This window comes from Bos indicus x Bos taurus, chromosome 9, assembly GCF_003369695.1.
Source record: "Bos indicus x Bos taurus breed Angus x Brahman F1 hybrid chromosome 9, Bos_hybrid_MaternalHap_v2.0, whole genome shotgun sequence".
Classification (NCBI taxonomy): Eukaryota; Metazoa; Chordata; class Mammalia; order Artiodactyla; family Bovidae; genus Bos; species Bos indicus x Bos taurus.
This window is the reverse complement of record NC_040084.1, coordinates 70,752,596-70,769,363: the sequence shown is the minus strand read 5'-3', so window position 1 is coordinate 70,769,363 and position 16,768 is coordinate 70,752,596. Positions and strand designations below refer to the sequence as shown.

The following is a 16,768-nucleotide window of genomic DNA, read 5'->3' as shown; positions in this document are numbered from 1 at the left end:
TGAGAATAGGGGAAATTTTCAAGTCTAAGAAGAAAAAAAAGTCTTTGGCTTTTTTTTTTTTTTTTTTGTAGAAATGTAATGAGTAACCTAACTTAATGCGAGGAGTCATTTTGTAGAATAACCGTCTTAATAATCACTCTTGAAAACAATCTTCCAATTTCACACGTTGCTCTACAGGGATTCCATCTAGGGATTTTCCTATAGATGGCATTTATTTATCTGCAAGGACTGTGTGCTTTAGGCAGTAATGCAGATAAACCTAACAGGAGATGATGCTTTCCGTCTACAATTACTTCTCATCTCACACCCTGTTGAAAAGAGGAAATCTGGAGGTAAAACATCTAAAAATATTTAGGACTTTACCAAATCAAGGAAACTAAGCATTAGTCAAAACTAACTCCTAGTGATCTTGGCCAATGTAATTTTTTGTATTTTATTTTGCTATTGAACACAATTGAGATTTATAGTAAAAAAAAAAAAAAAAGGAAAATTGAAAAACAATAGTACTAATATGTGATCATTTCCTCAGGCATCCTACTGTAGGTTTTTCCCTCAGAAGCATTGAAAGTCTGTGGAAATCAAGGACAGAATTCTTTGAGTGTAAAGGGCAGATCATGAGCAACTCGTCCCCCACTGCAGCTGTGCAGCTCTGCTATGAGCACCTGAACGGATCCTGTGTGAAGACCCCCTACTCACCCGCATCCCGCGTGATTCTGTACATGGTGTATGGCTTTGGGGCTGTCCTGGCTGTGTTTGGAAACCTCCTGGTGATGACTGCCATCCTTCATTTCAAGCAGCTACACTCACCAACCAATTTTCTCATCGCCTCTCTGGCCTGTGCAGACTTTCTAGTGGGAGTGACTGTGATGCCCTTCAGTATGGTCAAGTCTGTGGAGAGCTGCTGGTACTTTGGGCAAACTTTCTGCACTTTTCACACATGTTTTGACACAGCATTTTGTTACTCTTCTCTCTTCCACTTGTGCTTCATCTCCATCGACAGGTACATTGCTGTTACTGACCCTCTGGTCTATCCCACCAAGTTCACGGTGTCTGTATCATGCATATGCATCAGCATCTCCTGGATCCTGCCCCTTACTTACAGTGGCGCCGTGTTCTACACGGGTGCCAATGAGAAAGGGCTAGAGGAATTGTCTCATGCCCTTAACTGTGCAGGAGGCTGTCAGACAGTTGTAAATCAAAACTGGGTATTGATAGATTTTCTGTCCTTCTTTATACCTACCCTTGTCATGATCATTCTCTACTGTAATATTTTTCTTGTGGCCAGACAACAGGCTAAAAAGATTGAAAATACTGGTAGCAAAACAGATTCATCATCAGACAGTTACAAATCCAGAGTAGCCAAGAGAGAGAGAAAAGCAGCTAAAACCCTGGGTATCACTGTCATAGCATTCATGATCTCGTGGTTACCATACAGTATTGACTCATTAATTGATGCCTTTATGGGCTTCATAACCCCGGCCTATATTTATGAGATTTGCTGTTGGTGTGCTTATTACAACTCAGCCATGAACCCCTTGATCTATGCTTTATTTTACCCTTGGTTTAGGAAAGCCATCAAAGTCATTGTGAGTGGTCAGGTTTTCAAGAATAGTTCAGCAAGCATGAATTTGTCCTCTGAATAAATGTAAGCCATTGGATTGAGGAAGTTGAAGATATCTTTACATTTTCCAAATGAAATGAATTTTTAAAAATCAAATAAGACTGTTACTGAAGAGAAAGCAAATTGCTTTTCCAATTTAATTGGATAAGTCAATATGTTTCAGTCTTGCTAGGATATTCACTTCCTGTTGCTTCTCCAAAATATTTATTTGACTCATAAATGTTAAATCCCTATTTGTTATCTACAGTGGAGCTCACTCTGTACCCCAATAATGTAGAATAGTATAGGTTAGTATAGCATATTACAGTTAAAGATATAATAACCATTAGCAAAAACAATAAAACAAGTACAGGATCTTTCTTTCCAGTTTATAACTTCACTTCTAAGGCCTGAGTAGGATGGTGCTGACACTGAAGGTGAGTGAGTAATGAATGCCTGCAAGCAAGAGGTGAAAGGTGGAATGTAGTTGACACATTCCTCTTTCTGTTTTCTTTTTATTCCATTGACTCTTTCCTTTGTAACCTGAAAATGTCTTTTTCTTGATTTCCTCTTTTCTTTACAAAGACTTTCACTCACTTCCAACTTGTCAAAAACTTCTCTATGATGACTTTCACTGGGCTATTGTGGGGTGTTTTTTTTTTGCAATATAACTTATCAAATTGGCCAATATTAAAGAGGAGTTCATCAAACATAAAAATTAATATCGAAATAACCCCAAATTTCATATTGATAATTTGAAAAATTTGAAATTAATTTGGTGACATATTGGGAGTTTGCCAATAACTGTGACATGAAATGCAGTGCTTGAAAGTGGCCTATTAAACTGGGGAAGAGAAACGGTACCGCAGTTTCAGTAGCATCACCTTTATACTTTACCTTCTTGCTGATGTGAACATCCTTGAGCATCTGAGAGAAATATATTTCTTAACTAATGGTTGACATGGTGGTCATATTTCCTAGTGTCCTAAAATCTGAGTACCACCCTGTTCTGTCAGTTAATTATTTCTCTCTTCAGGCCTTGATTACTTGTCATGCCTTTTCTAACAAGCTTACCTTTTCTTCGCTTTCAAACGTTTCCTTGTTCCGTGTTCCCTGTTAACGCCGTGTATTCCTTGTCTTTCTCTGGACTCAGTTTACTTTCGCTGTGAGCAGCTTTTTCCTTGAACTCTGGTATTTCTGGACGTCCTAAAGGCCTCTAGCCCGCACATCAGCCATCTCAAACTCAATGCGATGCTCGTATTTTACATTTAGTAGGATATTTTGTAACTGTGGGAAAAACTACGAACAAATGGTGAAATTATCGTAATAGTAGTTCTCATTTTGTGTAATAGTTTTCTTATTCCGTGAGGTTTTTTGTTTTAACTTCCAGTGTTGACAGAGGGCAATTTCCAGTCATTTCTTTCCTATAAACTCTTTCGAGTTTGTACATTGTCCATGATTAAAATGACACTGTCGTTTATGTTATTAGGAAAAATAGATAATTTAGAAATGTTGATTTGGTATAAAATTTATTGGAAAAGTCTTAAGTATTTTGCCTCATGTAGTTCACAAAACCAAAACTGTTTTCTTCCAGATGTTAAAAGTCTAGAAGATAACATAGTTTTTATAGTTTGGATTAGTGGACTCAGAACAGAAAATATGTTATATATTTTTAAACTTAAAAAAAAAATAGAGCCATGACAAAGAAAAAAAGACAAACTTAGAAGCCATTGGTGCACACATGATGAAGAAAGTGTTAGTAACTTGAAAATGTAAAAGCTTGGATTTCTCTGGTGGTCCAGTGGTTAAGACTCCATGCTTCCAATGTAGGGGATCAATTTCTGGCCTGGGAAGTTAAAAAAAATGTAAAAGCCCTTTACAAAACAGACAGACAGAGAGAGACAAACATCCCACTAAACAAATAAATATGCAATTTTACAGAGATGTGGCTAAGGAATACATTAAAAGGTCAAGTGTGCAAATAATCAAATAATGCTAAAAAATGTAATAGAGTTTCAGATTGCAAAATGGCAAACTTTATATGACTCAGTAATATCTATTAATAATTAGAGTGTGGGAAATGAGCACTCTCATGAGAGCTGAGCATGCTTATATACATTTAAGGGAAATATAATTCAGTATTTTCTTTCTGAGAAGGATTAAGATGTTTATGTAAAATTTCAAATCGTGTATGTCACTTGACTCTATAATTCTGTTCCTGGCAAGTAATCCTAAGAAAAGAGTCAGGCAAGTAACCAAACATGATAAGGATATTCATTGTATACCTCTCAATTACTAACTGGAGAAAAATGTAAATCAATGTGGGATAAATTAAGTAAATATGGTCCACCTATGCAATAGAATGTTGCAAAGCCAATAAAAAGCACTAAGAAGTTCTGTATCAGTTCACATAAAAAGGCAACCACAATCTATTTTTTGACTCAAAACCAGAAAACTGCGACCCAGATTATAAAACAGCATATGCAATATGCCCCCCATATATATCTTACATATACCTCTATATGCTTGTACAAGGTCTAACTTTATGTATAATGGACAGTGTGTGTGTACAGGGAATCTAATTTATAATTTATCTCTATAGTTTCAATATTTGTGATGAAATAAATATATGAAAATTGATATTACCATACACTTCTCTATTCTTATCTATGCATTTGGGTTGGGTTTATGTATTCATTTCTTTCATTTTAGGTGACTATCTTTTCAGTATGAATCTCTGATATACTATCTTCTTACCAAATGAAATTAAATAGTAGCTGCATGGGAAGAGTTAAGAGACCATATTTTAAAGTGATGTAAATATTTTAGGAGTTATATCTCAGTGTTGTTGAAGTGCTTAAAACACTTTTTTTTGTAGCGGTACTTTAAGATCCTCCCACTCTTCCTCTTTAACATTAATCAGAAGCTGTATTCAGAAGCTGTGGACTCTACCAAGAGTCATTCTTCTAACTTCTATTTGTGTTTCGCTTCTGCGCTATATGTCAATTCTTGAAAAGTGATAAACAGTAATAGTAGATGTGTTGGGTATAAGATGGGAGAGATCTCATTTTCTAATACAGGAAGGCAGAGTCTCTAGAGAATCATTGCACAGGAGTTTGAATCAGAAAGTGCTGAGGACAAATCCTGGCTTTGTGACATTGGACAACTTCCATAACCTCTTCCAGCTGCAGATTTTTCACCTCTAATATAAGAATAATATTACCTCCATATAGAGCTGTATGAGTTAGATAAGGTGGGAAAAGGACTCAACTTATAGTTGGAGCTGAGTTACTATATAGTAACCCATAACATGGTATGGTAAAGTACTTGATAGATAATCATTAACAAAATAAGACAAGTTCAGAATCTTCTCTTCCAACTACAAATTTTAAGGAATGATTAGAATGATGGTTGCTGATATTTAAGGTGGGTGAGGAAGCAAGTGATGAAAGTAAAGTGAGAGGAAGTGAGAGGTAAAGTGACTAGTAGCTGGCTTTCTAGAGCTAGTGAGACTGAAAGGCAGGTGTCGCGGATCATATACCCAAACAGGAGAGATTTCAGGTTTTGGCACAAGTCCACATCCTGAAATTCCAAAAGCAAAAATATTGGAAGTTAGTGTCTGATTAATTTGGTGACAAACACTGACATGAAGTTATTTCTAATGTTTATTTCTGACCAGCCCTTCTGAAGGTTCATGCTTTGGTGCAGAGATAATAGCATTGATGACAAATGCTTCACATACTTCACTAGTACATTCAAAATATTTAACAGAAGTGCCTTTTTCACCTAAAAAAAATTTCCAATTTCCAGAAGTCCCAAGGGTTTCAGATAAGATTGTAGTTTGTAGATTACAAGTCCTAGGTTACAACTGCGGTAGGGTGGTGGTGATATCCTGAAAGGAAAGGATTTTATGGAGGCAGCTTTAGCATATGGACAGAACAGAGTCCACTCAGTCTGCCTAAGACTGTCTCCAGACTCTCCCCAACTTTGTAACCTCCTAGGCCTTAGTATTCTCAGCTGTGAAATGGGGATAATAATACTAGCTTCATTGGAGGCTTACTGTGATGACTATTGAGGTAAACACTTCTAAAGCACATGGTTTAGTACTTAATATAGCAAGTGTTTATGTTTAAAATATAATAAATACTGAGAGTAGAACTAGAGAGAATGACAGAGTGCTGGGGATTAAAATTAAGGAGCAAAAATAGAAAGAAGGATGTGTTGACAGTATTGGAGAGAGGCGAGACTGGTACGGTGTAATGACCTTGGGGGGACTGGGGTGATGGAGGGCGAATGCTCCACCACCATGAGGAATACAGAGGATGCCACTTCATTTGCTCTGACACCAGAGAGCAGAGTCCTCAGGTGAAGACCAGGTTCCTAAAAGTTACAGAGAACCTGCACAGAAGGAAATATGTTTGTAAAGTTATATCTCGGTATTTACTCTTTGTAATACTGTCTTTTAATCTTAATTCAGTTATGTTGAAATGCCAGTCTGGGAATCAGTGCTGAACTACAGCAAACTTTTCATTGGTCAGAAGGAAAAAATGAGGAAAAAAAAAGAACAATGAGGTATGTGTCTCATAATGGAAAATTTATTCAATTTACAAGACTGTTGTTTCTTCTTAGATTATGTTGTTCCTAAATTTTGGTATTAAAACACTTTTATAAAATTATGGGAAGGGCATGAACATTGTTCCCACAGTTATTATTGCTATTTATCTTTATTTGGCAAGTTAAACTTGGATAATTATCTATTGGTTCCTTTAATTTTTATCAATTTTTTTTTTTATTTCTGAAGTCCAAGTTTCCAGCAACCAGTTTCATAACATTAGTATTTTTAATATCAAAGGTGGTATTTTCAGCAGGTAAGTCTTTTATTATGCCTCTCTGACAAACCAGGGCAACACTGGTCAATTCCAAACATTACACTCAGTGAAGTAACAATGAGTGGTAATAAACTTGACATGATCCAAGGGAAGGAGAAGTCCAAGAAACCAGCTGCATAGAAGAAGCAATGTGAAACATCTACTATAAAAAGGGAAGAATTGTCCTGCATTTTTCCGCCTTTTTTTTTTTTTTTTTTGCTACAACTCTGAAAGTGAAAGAAGAGAGTGAAAAAGTTGGCTTAAAGCTCAATATTCAGAAAACTAAGATCATGGCATCAGGTCCCATCACTTCATGGCAAATAGATGGGGAAACAGTGGCTGACTTTATTTTTCTGGGCTCCAAAATCACTGCGGATGGTTATTGCAGCCATGAAACTAAAAGACGCTTACTCCTTGGAAGGAAAGTTATGATCAACCTAGACAGCATATTAAAAAGCAGACATTACTTTGCCAGCACAGGTCTGTCTAGTCAAGGCTATGGTTTTTCCAGTAGTCATGTATGGATGTCAGAGTTGGACTATAAAGAAAGCTGAGTGCAGAAGAATTGCTGCTTTGAACTGTGGTTGTTGGAGAAGACTCTTGAGAGTCCCTTGGACTGCAAGGAGATCCAACCAGTCCATCCTAAAGGAGATCAGTCCTGGGTGTTCATTGGAAGGACTGATGCTGAAGCTGAAACTCCGATACTTTGGCCACCTCATGTGAAAAGTTGACTCATTGGAAGAGACTCTGATGCTGGGAGGGATTGGGGCAGGAGGAGAAGGGGACGACAGAGGATGAGATGGTTGGATGGCATCACCGATACAATGGACATGGGTTTGGGTGGACTCTGGGAGTTGGTGATGGACAGGGAGGCCTGGCGTGCTGCGGTTCATGGGGTCGCAGAGTCAGACATGACTGAGCCACTGAACTGAAGTATATTACAGGAATCTAGGTTCTTTTAGGTTAGTCCCAAAAGAGAACTCGTGTCATGTTGAGATGAAATGTAAATTGGAGGCTCTAAGCAACCTAGATGTCCATCAGCAGACGAATGGATAAGAAAGCTGTGGTACATACACACAATGGAGTATTACTCAGCCATTAAAAAGAATACATTCGAATCAGTTCTAATGAGGTGGATGAAACTGGAGCCTATTATACAGAGTGAAGTAATCCAGAAAGAAAAACACCAATACAGTGTACTAACGCATATATATGGAATTTAGAAAGATAGTAACAATAACCCTGTATGCGAGACAGCAAAAGAGACACAGATGTATAGAACAGTCTTTTGGACTCTGTGGGAGAGGGAGAGAGTGGGATGATTTGGGAGAATGGCATTGAAACATGTATATCATATATGAAATGAATAGTCCAGGTTCCATGTATGATACAGGATGCTTGGGGCTGGTGCACTGGTATGACCCAGAGGGATGCTATGGGGAGGGAGGTGGGAGCGGGGTTCAGGATGGGGAACATGTGTACACCCTTGGCAGATTGTTGTTGATATATGGCAAAACGAATACGATATTGTAAAGTAATTAACCTCCAATTAAAATAAATAAATTTATATTTAAAAAATAAATAAATAAATTGGAGGCTCTTCCTAAGGCCTTCATAAGACCATCTTAAGTAAATGCATTTGCATCAGACAAAGATCATGATTAGGCAGGAGTCACATTTCTGAAGGGGTTAGAGAACACGAGGCAGCATTTGGAGTCGAACTTTGGTTGTCTTGCATCATCTACAGTTTTCAGTCTCATATCTACATTGGACATTTGTTTACAGGCTTTGAACTTCTCTAAGACATTCCTCAAATTAAAGTCTGTTTAATAAATTCCCCAATGGCTAAGAATGTGAGGTATTCCTCAGTTATGATGAAAGTGGGAGAAAGATGCGTTAATGATGCTCTGTGGTCTTTCCAGTGCCCAAACTCAGAAGCTAGCTAATGAGAAGGGGAGAGACATATTTTGTACTCTTGTCTCTTTGGATTAGAGTCAAGAGGTAACCAAACATAAAGCAGGGTCAGAGTGTTAAACTAAACAAACAGCCCTTGGCATTGGCCACTTTGATCAATGTATCTAATTTACAGTCTAAGGAATTCTTCAAGTTGGTGCCTAACTGAATCAGTTCTTACCTAGATTCACCATACAGTCCATTTGTATTTAACAAGTATTACTTATTAATGTGTATAACTGCTTATGGAATATTTTGGGGGTGAGAAATAGTACAAAATTACATTCTCTCCCATCACAGCCCAGACATATCTTCTTTTTTATCCCTTCATTAGATTTCAGGCAGACCCTAGAGCTATCCAGTCACTCTGAGTGTTAAAAATTTCCATTTTGATCTACACTAATTTAAAACCATAATCTCTATCAAATCAAATATCTGCATTCTCACTGAACCCAGACTAGCCAAGTCTAAGTTTAAAACCAGATTTTAGGGAAACAGCATGTCTGATCATTTATTTCTTATCCCACCCTCCTTTTCTGCTCTATCTCATAGAGAGAAGAAGAGAGTAGAAAAAAAAAGAGCACAATCATTCTGTGCCCGATTTGGTTCCTTGTAACCTTCATTTAGTGGTCACAACTTCTGTGTATGAGCCTTCTAACAGCATCCCACTCCTGCATTGCATATCTGGGGGCTGCAGGCATCCCTGCAGGAGGCATTCCCACCCCGGGTCCCTCGTCCTTGTGATCAGTGCTGGTTTGGCCTTTTTCAGCATCCTCCTCAAGTCCTGCGGAATGTGTCACAGTTGCCTGACACACCCTGAAGTGGGAGGGCTGAGGAAGGGCCAAACCAGACTGGCTTCCACTGGTCTCCAGACCTCGTGAAACTGATGCATCTCTGGCACCTGAATGATTAACAGTTTGGCCTTCTCTCCCCACTGGCCCATTTCTCCTCCCAGCCCTCTCTCTCCATTTCTACTTTCCTCTGCTTAACATGGCTTTCCAGGTGGTGCTAGTGGTAAAGAACCCACCTGCCAATGCAGGAGATGTAAGAGACTCAGGTTCAACCCCTGGGTGGGAAAGAATCCTTGGAGGAGGGCATGGCAACCCACTCCAATATTCTTGCCTGGAGAATCCCATGGACAGACAAGACTGGTGGGCTACAGTCTATAGGGTTGCAAAGAGTTGGACACGACTGAGGCGACTTAGCATGCATGCACTGCTTAACACAAACACAGAGCAGGTCAGCAAGCAATTGAAGAAGCAGATTTAAACAGGCAATTAAGATTGAATCATTTTGCCAGTTCCTTCTTCACTGGAGTAGTTTCCTGAACAAAGGACCCCAGAAGAAAAGTCTGCCTGGAGAGATTCTAAGGAGAAGTCAAGAGAGGTCAGCTGGATGGGGAGTTCACCCCACTTTAGGGAACTGAACAGTGGGTGGATTCCCCCAAAAGAAATTACATGTATACCTCATCACTGAGCCTACAGTTGGGCTTCTGCCACAATCAAGACATAGGTCATTAATACCATGACACTACAAGGCATGAGAACACAGCTTTCATCTCTTTATTAATACTCTTTTTATTCTTGTTCCATCCTGGAGGGTGGTTGGGGCTCCAAGCAGAAACTGGGAGTGAAAGAAAGAGGCCTAAGCCTGGATGGCACTGACTGGGGTAGGAAAGATAAGATTACTTAACTGGATGTGATTTTAAAGCTTTACTCTGAATTATAAAGACCTTATCATGACTTCATAAATTTTGGAAATTGAATGGAAAATAGTAATACCTTCCCAGAATGTTCTTAACATGTGGGGAAGGGAGAATCAATAGAGTAGATTTGCCCGCTCTAGGAGATAAATGGTAAAGCTGTTTTATGTTTGAGATGCACCAAGTTCAGACTGTCCCAAATCTAGTGACATATTCGATGGGCCAGACTTCCTAATCAGACTAGAAGGAAGGATGAAGCTGAAGACTAGAGTTCTGTTCTTTTATGCTTTTCCTGAATAATTTGAAAACTTCTTCCCATCATCTCATTATAGATTTTCAGAAATCTCATTTATTTCTTAGAAAGTGAATAATAATTATTTAAACAATCACTCGGTACTTCTGAGTACATTCTTAATTTTCCCCTATTTAAGTTTTCATCATCAGAAGTAAATTTACTGTTGATGAAGTGCTCGTCAAAAAGTGACCATTTGATTTCTGGGTCAGTATTTAGGGCTGACATTTCAAAATGTGAAAAAATCCATCTGCTAAGACATGAGCAATGACTGGTCAGAAAGGATGCTCTTTTGAGAGATAGTTAATCTGTGGAGATGCCCACCTTTGCTTTCCATTGATCTTTCCTTGTTGGATCATGTCAAGGCTTGAGAGGTTTAGGAGGCTCAGGTTGACAGATATTTACCAACCAGCAGTTAAGCATTTCATCATTTTCACAATGGAATGGTTGAATTGGTACATACCATCTGAAGATTAGCCCTGTCAAGATAAGTGAACTGATAATTTACTTACTTCTGAAATTCCAGTTAGATGCCCTAAAGTGTATCTCTGAAAGATAAAAATGAGATAGGGTCAAACAGATGGAAAACCCTAGGTACAGAAAATAACCCACATTAAACACAGTGAAAGTTTCTCAGATGGGTAAGAGAAATATTCTTTCCATAGGACCTGGGAGAAATTCTTAATCCCAGAAAAAATCAGCTGAAGAATGAGCACAAGAAAATAATAAAAATGATCCTAGAGAAAGTTTTCTCTGGGCTAAAGAATCTAAACTCCAAATGTAAATGCCTACCAACTACAAAGAGACAAAACAAAACAAAAAATAGAGGCGCTAAATATAAACAAATATAAAGAGAAGTTCTTAAAAGTTCCTAGGAACAAAGGCCAGAGAGAACTAGTCTATGAAAATGTAATGAACACCATACTGGGACCAAGCTTCTCATCAGTGCACTAGGTCCAAGAAGACAATGGAGTTATGTTTTTGCAGTTGCAAGATAATTTATTTTTGGAAATATAACTCTTGTGAAAATTAAAACTATAATTGAAATCCTATAAAATTTTAAAAAACTTTTTGGAATTGTTGCTGTTCAATTGCCAAATCATGCCCGACTCTTCATGACCCCAGGGACTGGAGCACGCCAGGCTTCTCTGTCCCTGATTGTTTCCCAGAGTTTGCCCAAGTTCATGTCCAATGAATTGGTGATGCCATCCAACCATCTCATCTTCTGTCACCCTCTTCTCCTTCTGCCTCAAATAAGAATATATAATGGATAACTATATATAGTATACATTTCTATATACTATAATATACAATATGGTGGCTCAGATGGTAAAGAATCTACTATCAATGCAGGAGACCCAGGTTCAATCCCTGGGTCAGGAATATCCCCTGGAGATGGAAATGGCTACCCACTCCTGTATTCTTGCCTGGAGAATTGCATGGGCAGAGGAGCCTGGTGGGTTACAGTCATTGGGGTTGCGTAGTCAGACACAACTGACTGACTAACATTTTCACTTTTCACAATATAACAAATGTTTTATTATATTAAATTATAATTAATAAACATGATTATATAACATAAATTTATAAATAAAATTTACATTAAAATAAAATAGAGCAAGAAACAGATGGTCATGGATCATTAGAACCAGGCAAGCCACATCTAAGGGAGTAGAGGTGAGGCAATTCTTAGAAAGGAGACCTTGTGCCAAGACTAGGGGGAGGAGAGGATGAAAGTAGATTTCTACACTTCTCAGCAAGGCCCAATCCAGCCAGACACCTCCTGGAGGGTGGCCAAGCCCCCTTCTGTGAATTCATGAGACTTTGGCTATCTCGCTCAAGTACTTAAGTTATGACCTGCATCTAGAAAGGGTTGGTTCAAACCAAACGTCAGTCAACAGGTGAGATGAATAAACAAATTGTGCTCAATTCATATAGTGAAATGCTGCTGCTGCTGCTAAGTCGCTTCAGTCGTGTCCAACTCTGTGCGACCCCATAGACGGCAGCCCACCAGGCTCCCCCATCTCTGGGATTCTCCAGGCAAGAATACTGGAGTGGGTTGTCATCTCCTTCTCCAATGCATGAATGTGAAAACTGAAAGTGAAGTCGCTCAGTCGTGTCCGACTCTTAGCGACCCCATGGACTGCAGCCTACCAGGCTCCTCGGTCCATGGGATTTTCCAGGCAAGAGTACTGAAGTGGGCTGCCATTGCCTTCTCCACAGTGAAATGCTACTCCATCACAAAGAAAAAAGACTAAAATATATATTTTTAACTTTATTATAATTATTATTATATTTTTTATTTTACAATATTGTATTGGTTTTGTCATACATCAACATGCATCTGCCATGGGTGTACGTGTGTTCCCCATCCTGAACCCCCCTCCCACCTCCCTCCCCATACCATCCCTCTGGGTCACCCCAGTGCATCAGCCCCAAGCTTCCTGTATCCTGCATTGAACCTGGACTGGTGATTCATTTCTTATATGATATTATACATGTTTTAATGCCATTCTCCCAAATCATCCCCCGACCCCCGATTCATGCTTTGACATGGATTATTCTCCAAATTACTATACAGAGTGAAATAATTCAGACAGAAATGAGTATGTATAACATATAGCTGTATTTATATAAAATGCTAGAGGTACAAACTAGTATAGAGTGACATAAAGCTGATCAGTGGCTGTGTGGGGATGGAAGAGGGTTGAGTGTGTAGGGATGAGCAGGAAGGACATTACAAAGAACATGAAGAAACTTTGAGGAGATAGGTATGTTCAGTCTTGATTTTGGTGATGATTTTACAGGTATCTACAAATGTCAAAACTTATCAAATTGTATAGTTTAAATATGTTCAATTTATATGTCCATTATGAAAACTATTTAATTATGAGCTTCTCTGTTAAAAAATTTAAATATGGGGAGTTCCCTGGTGGTCCAGTGGTTAGGATTCAATGCTTTCACTTCCATGGCTTGGGTTCAAAACCGGATGGGCTAACTGAGATTCTGTAACCCATGTAGTGCAGCCAAGAAAAATTTTAAATTACTTAATTAATTATTTTAAAGGGATGGTTCAGAATAGATCATCTCAAAGTCACCTTCAGTTTTATTATTTTGTACATTTATCACAGCAGACTAACAATTGAATGGCCAAGAAACTGTGACCAGCTTGCTTTTCTTGGTGTGTGAATTTTTCTGTCTCTGATTTCATCTCCAAATGTCTGACAGAGAGGGATACTCTTTCCAGAGGTACATCCCAATAACCACAAAATAAGTGTGAAGTGTCTGTAATTTGCATATCACATAACCACTATGATGCATAAAGAATTACTTCTTTTATATACTCATACACATAAATGCGAAGCTTGTGCTTTTAGAAAGAAAGATATGAAATATTCACCAAAATACAATGATATGTTGATCTGGGGAAGATAGGAGCAAAATTAAATCATTTGTTAAATATATGTGAAAAGGGACTTAAAAAACAGAAAGACAAGTGTAAAAGTACTAAACTAGATGTTAGAAGTGCTTACTTGAATCCAGAAGCTTAGATATGAATCCAAAGTCTGCTAAGATATTCAGCAGATTTTGTAAGCACTTTGTAGCTTTTTCTATTTTTAAAATGGTCAGTATGATTTCTCTATAGCTTGTGGCACAGGATTAGAGAAAGTTACTACATTGAAAGCACTAAATCAAAATAAATTGATGATTTTCAGCATTGGAAGAGTTGTGTATAAACTAATACTAAGCAGTCTAGGGTGCCTTTAAATTATCTGCATCATCTTTACTCATAAAATGAAGATGAGAGAGTTTCATTCAAGCATAGTATATTCAGAGATGTGTGAAATGAGATACCATTTCACACCAGTCAGAATGGCTGCGATCCAAAAGTCTACAAATAATAAATGCTGGAGAGGGTGTGGAGAAAAGGGAACCCTCTTACACTGTTGGTGGGAATGCAAACTAGTACAGCCACTATGGAGAACAGTGTGGAGACTCCTTAAAAAACTGGGAATAGAACTGCCTTATGATCCAGCAATCCCACTGCTGGGCATACACACTGAGGAAACCAGAAGGGAAAGAGACACGTGTACCCCAATGTTCATTGCAGCACTGTTTATAATAGCCAGGACATGGAAACAACCTAGATGTCCATCAGCAGATGAATGGATAAGAAAGCTGTGGTACATATACACAATGGAGTATTACTCAGCCATTAAAAAGAATACATTTGAATCAGTTCTAATGAGGTGGATGAAACTGGAGCCTATTATACAGAGTGAAGTAAGCCAGAAGGACAAACACCAATACAGTATACTAACGCATATATATGGAATTTAGAAAGATGGTAACGATAACCCTGTATACGAGACAGCAAAAGAGACACTGATGTATACAACAGTCTTATGGACTCTGTGGGAGAGGGAGAGGGTGGGAAGATTTGGGAGAATGGCATTGAAACATGTGAAATGTCATGTATGAAACGAGATGCCAGTCCAGGTTCAATGCACGATGCTGGATGCTTGAGGCTGGTCCACTGGGACGACCCAGAGGGATGGTATGGGGAGGGAGGAGGGAGGAGGGTTCAGGATGGGGAACACATGTATAATTTTTTTTAATTAAAATTGAAAAAAAAAAAAAAAGCATAGTATATTCAGAAAAAGTTCACTGTCTCAGGAAAGGTTACCAGCTTAAAGCATTTCTTTAATAATAGAAATGATGTGCTAATATATTTCTGATTTATATCAATCAAGAAATTAAAGAAAAATAAGAATATTTTTAATATGTATTCACTCTTGCCCCAAAGATATGATGCTCTGATTTTTAATTTTGATGTCTGATTACAACAAACTGTAAGTTATAAGAGAATCAATCAGTTAACTCACTCAGTGCATGGGACACACAGCACCCTCCAATCTTAAGACCCAGAACAAGTCTTCATGTCTGAAAAGCTGGTGAATGTTATACAAAGTAAGTAGCTTAACTTACCCAATGTGAGTTGCTTAAATTAATTCAGTTTCAAATCTGTGGGTCACACAATGTGTTTACCAGCCTGTCTATCATCATTTATCTCCTTTACTTCACTTTTCTATTCTTTTGGGTGTTTTTTAATTTGGACATTTTATGTGTATCATTGAAAGCCCTTATAAATAATTTTGGTACATTTAATCACTATATTTTAATAAAATAAATGTTTAAAAAATAATATTTTTGGTACAATGCAAAAGTGAACAAAGATTAAATTAATTTAAGATAGAGCACAGTAATGAGTGACAGTCTTAAAACCCATGTTCTAAACATATGTTAACTGGTAAAATTTCTGAACCAAAATGAAATTGTAGGAGTAGACTTAATCAGTACAAAGAAGCTTACTGAATGATCAAATACTATTAATGACACCAATCACCTTTCCATAGTAGACTTAAATGGATGTTATAGTCACTCTTTCTCTCTGGGTTGATCTTACCCGACTCTGAGATCATATTTCTGGACCACAAATCTGAACACCTGACAGTGTGGAGTCACTACTTTGCCCTCCCTGAGCCAGGATGTCTCTGAGCATTCCCCAGCTGCATGTACATTTTAATAGAGAAATATTACAATCACGAAAATATAAAGAGAAGTAATAACCAAGGCTGAACTATTATAAAGCAATAAAAAGGGGAGATTTAGAATAATAAAAACATAGTTTTTTTTTTTTTTTTCTACACATACTTTTCGGCTTCTCTGATAGCTCAGGTGGTAAAGAATCTCCAATGCAGGAGACCCTGGTTCGATTCCTGGGTAGGGAAGATCCACTGGAGAAGGGATAGGGTACCCATTCCAGTACTTGGGCTTCCCTCATGGCTCAGTTGGTAAAGAATCCACGGGCAATGCAGGAGACCTGGGTTCAATCCCTGGGTTGGGAAGATCCCCTGGAGAAGGGAAAGGCTACCCACTCCAGTATTTTGACCTGGAGAGTTCCATGGACTGTATAGTCCATGGGGGTGGCAAAGAGTCAGACATGACCAAACAACTTTCACTTTCTTTATACATTCTTTTAAATTTTCTCAAGAATGCTACAAAGGAGAGGTTATTAACTAGAGACATACAGTGAAGTTCAGGGAGTGGAAGCAGCCCAAGTTTGGTGTTAAATTGCCATGTTCCTGGCTCCAAGGTCATGTTGTTTCCATTACATACAGGGTTTTATGTTATATTTACCAAAGAATGATGAATCTGAATTTAAGTGTTTGGGTCAAATTTGAAGCATAATTTATTTTACATTAGAAGATCTTAAACACATATAACTAATTTTCTACCCAGCGTGTGTTCACTGTGAATCTACTGTCAATTCCTCCATCTAAAATGTAGAC

At 38.1% G+C, this 16,768-nt stretch overlaps 1 protein-coding gene across 1 annotated transcript; it reads left to right on the top strand.

The window, feature by feature from the left end:
- Nucleotides 1-608: 608 nt before the first annotated feature.
- LOC113898823 (trace amine-associated receptor 6) lies at nucleotides 609-1,643 on the top strand. Its single transcript, XM_027552173.1, has one exon. It carries the CDS (start codon nucleotides 615-617, stop codon nucleotides 1,641-1,643), a length of 1,029 nt encoding a protein of 342 aa, XP_027407974.1. The 5' UTR covers nucleotides 609-614.
- Nucleotides 1,644-16,768: the final 15,125 nt, after the last annotated feature.

What these genes read in the sequence shown, in the direction of transcription:
- LOC113898823 (XM_027552173.1), top strand. Translation starts at nt 615, where the DNA reads ATGAGCAACTCGTCCCCCACTGCAGCTGTGCAGCTCTGCTATGAGCAC.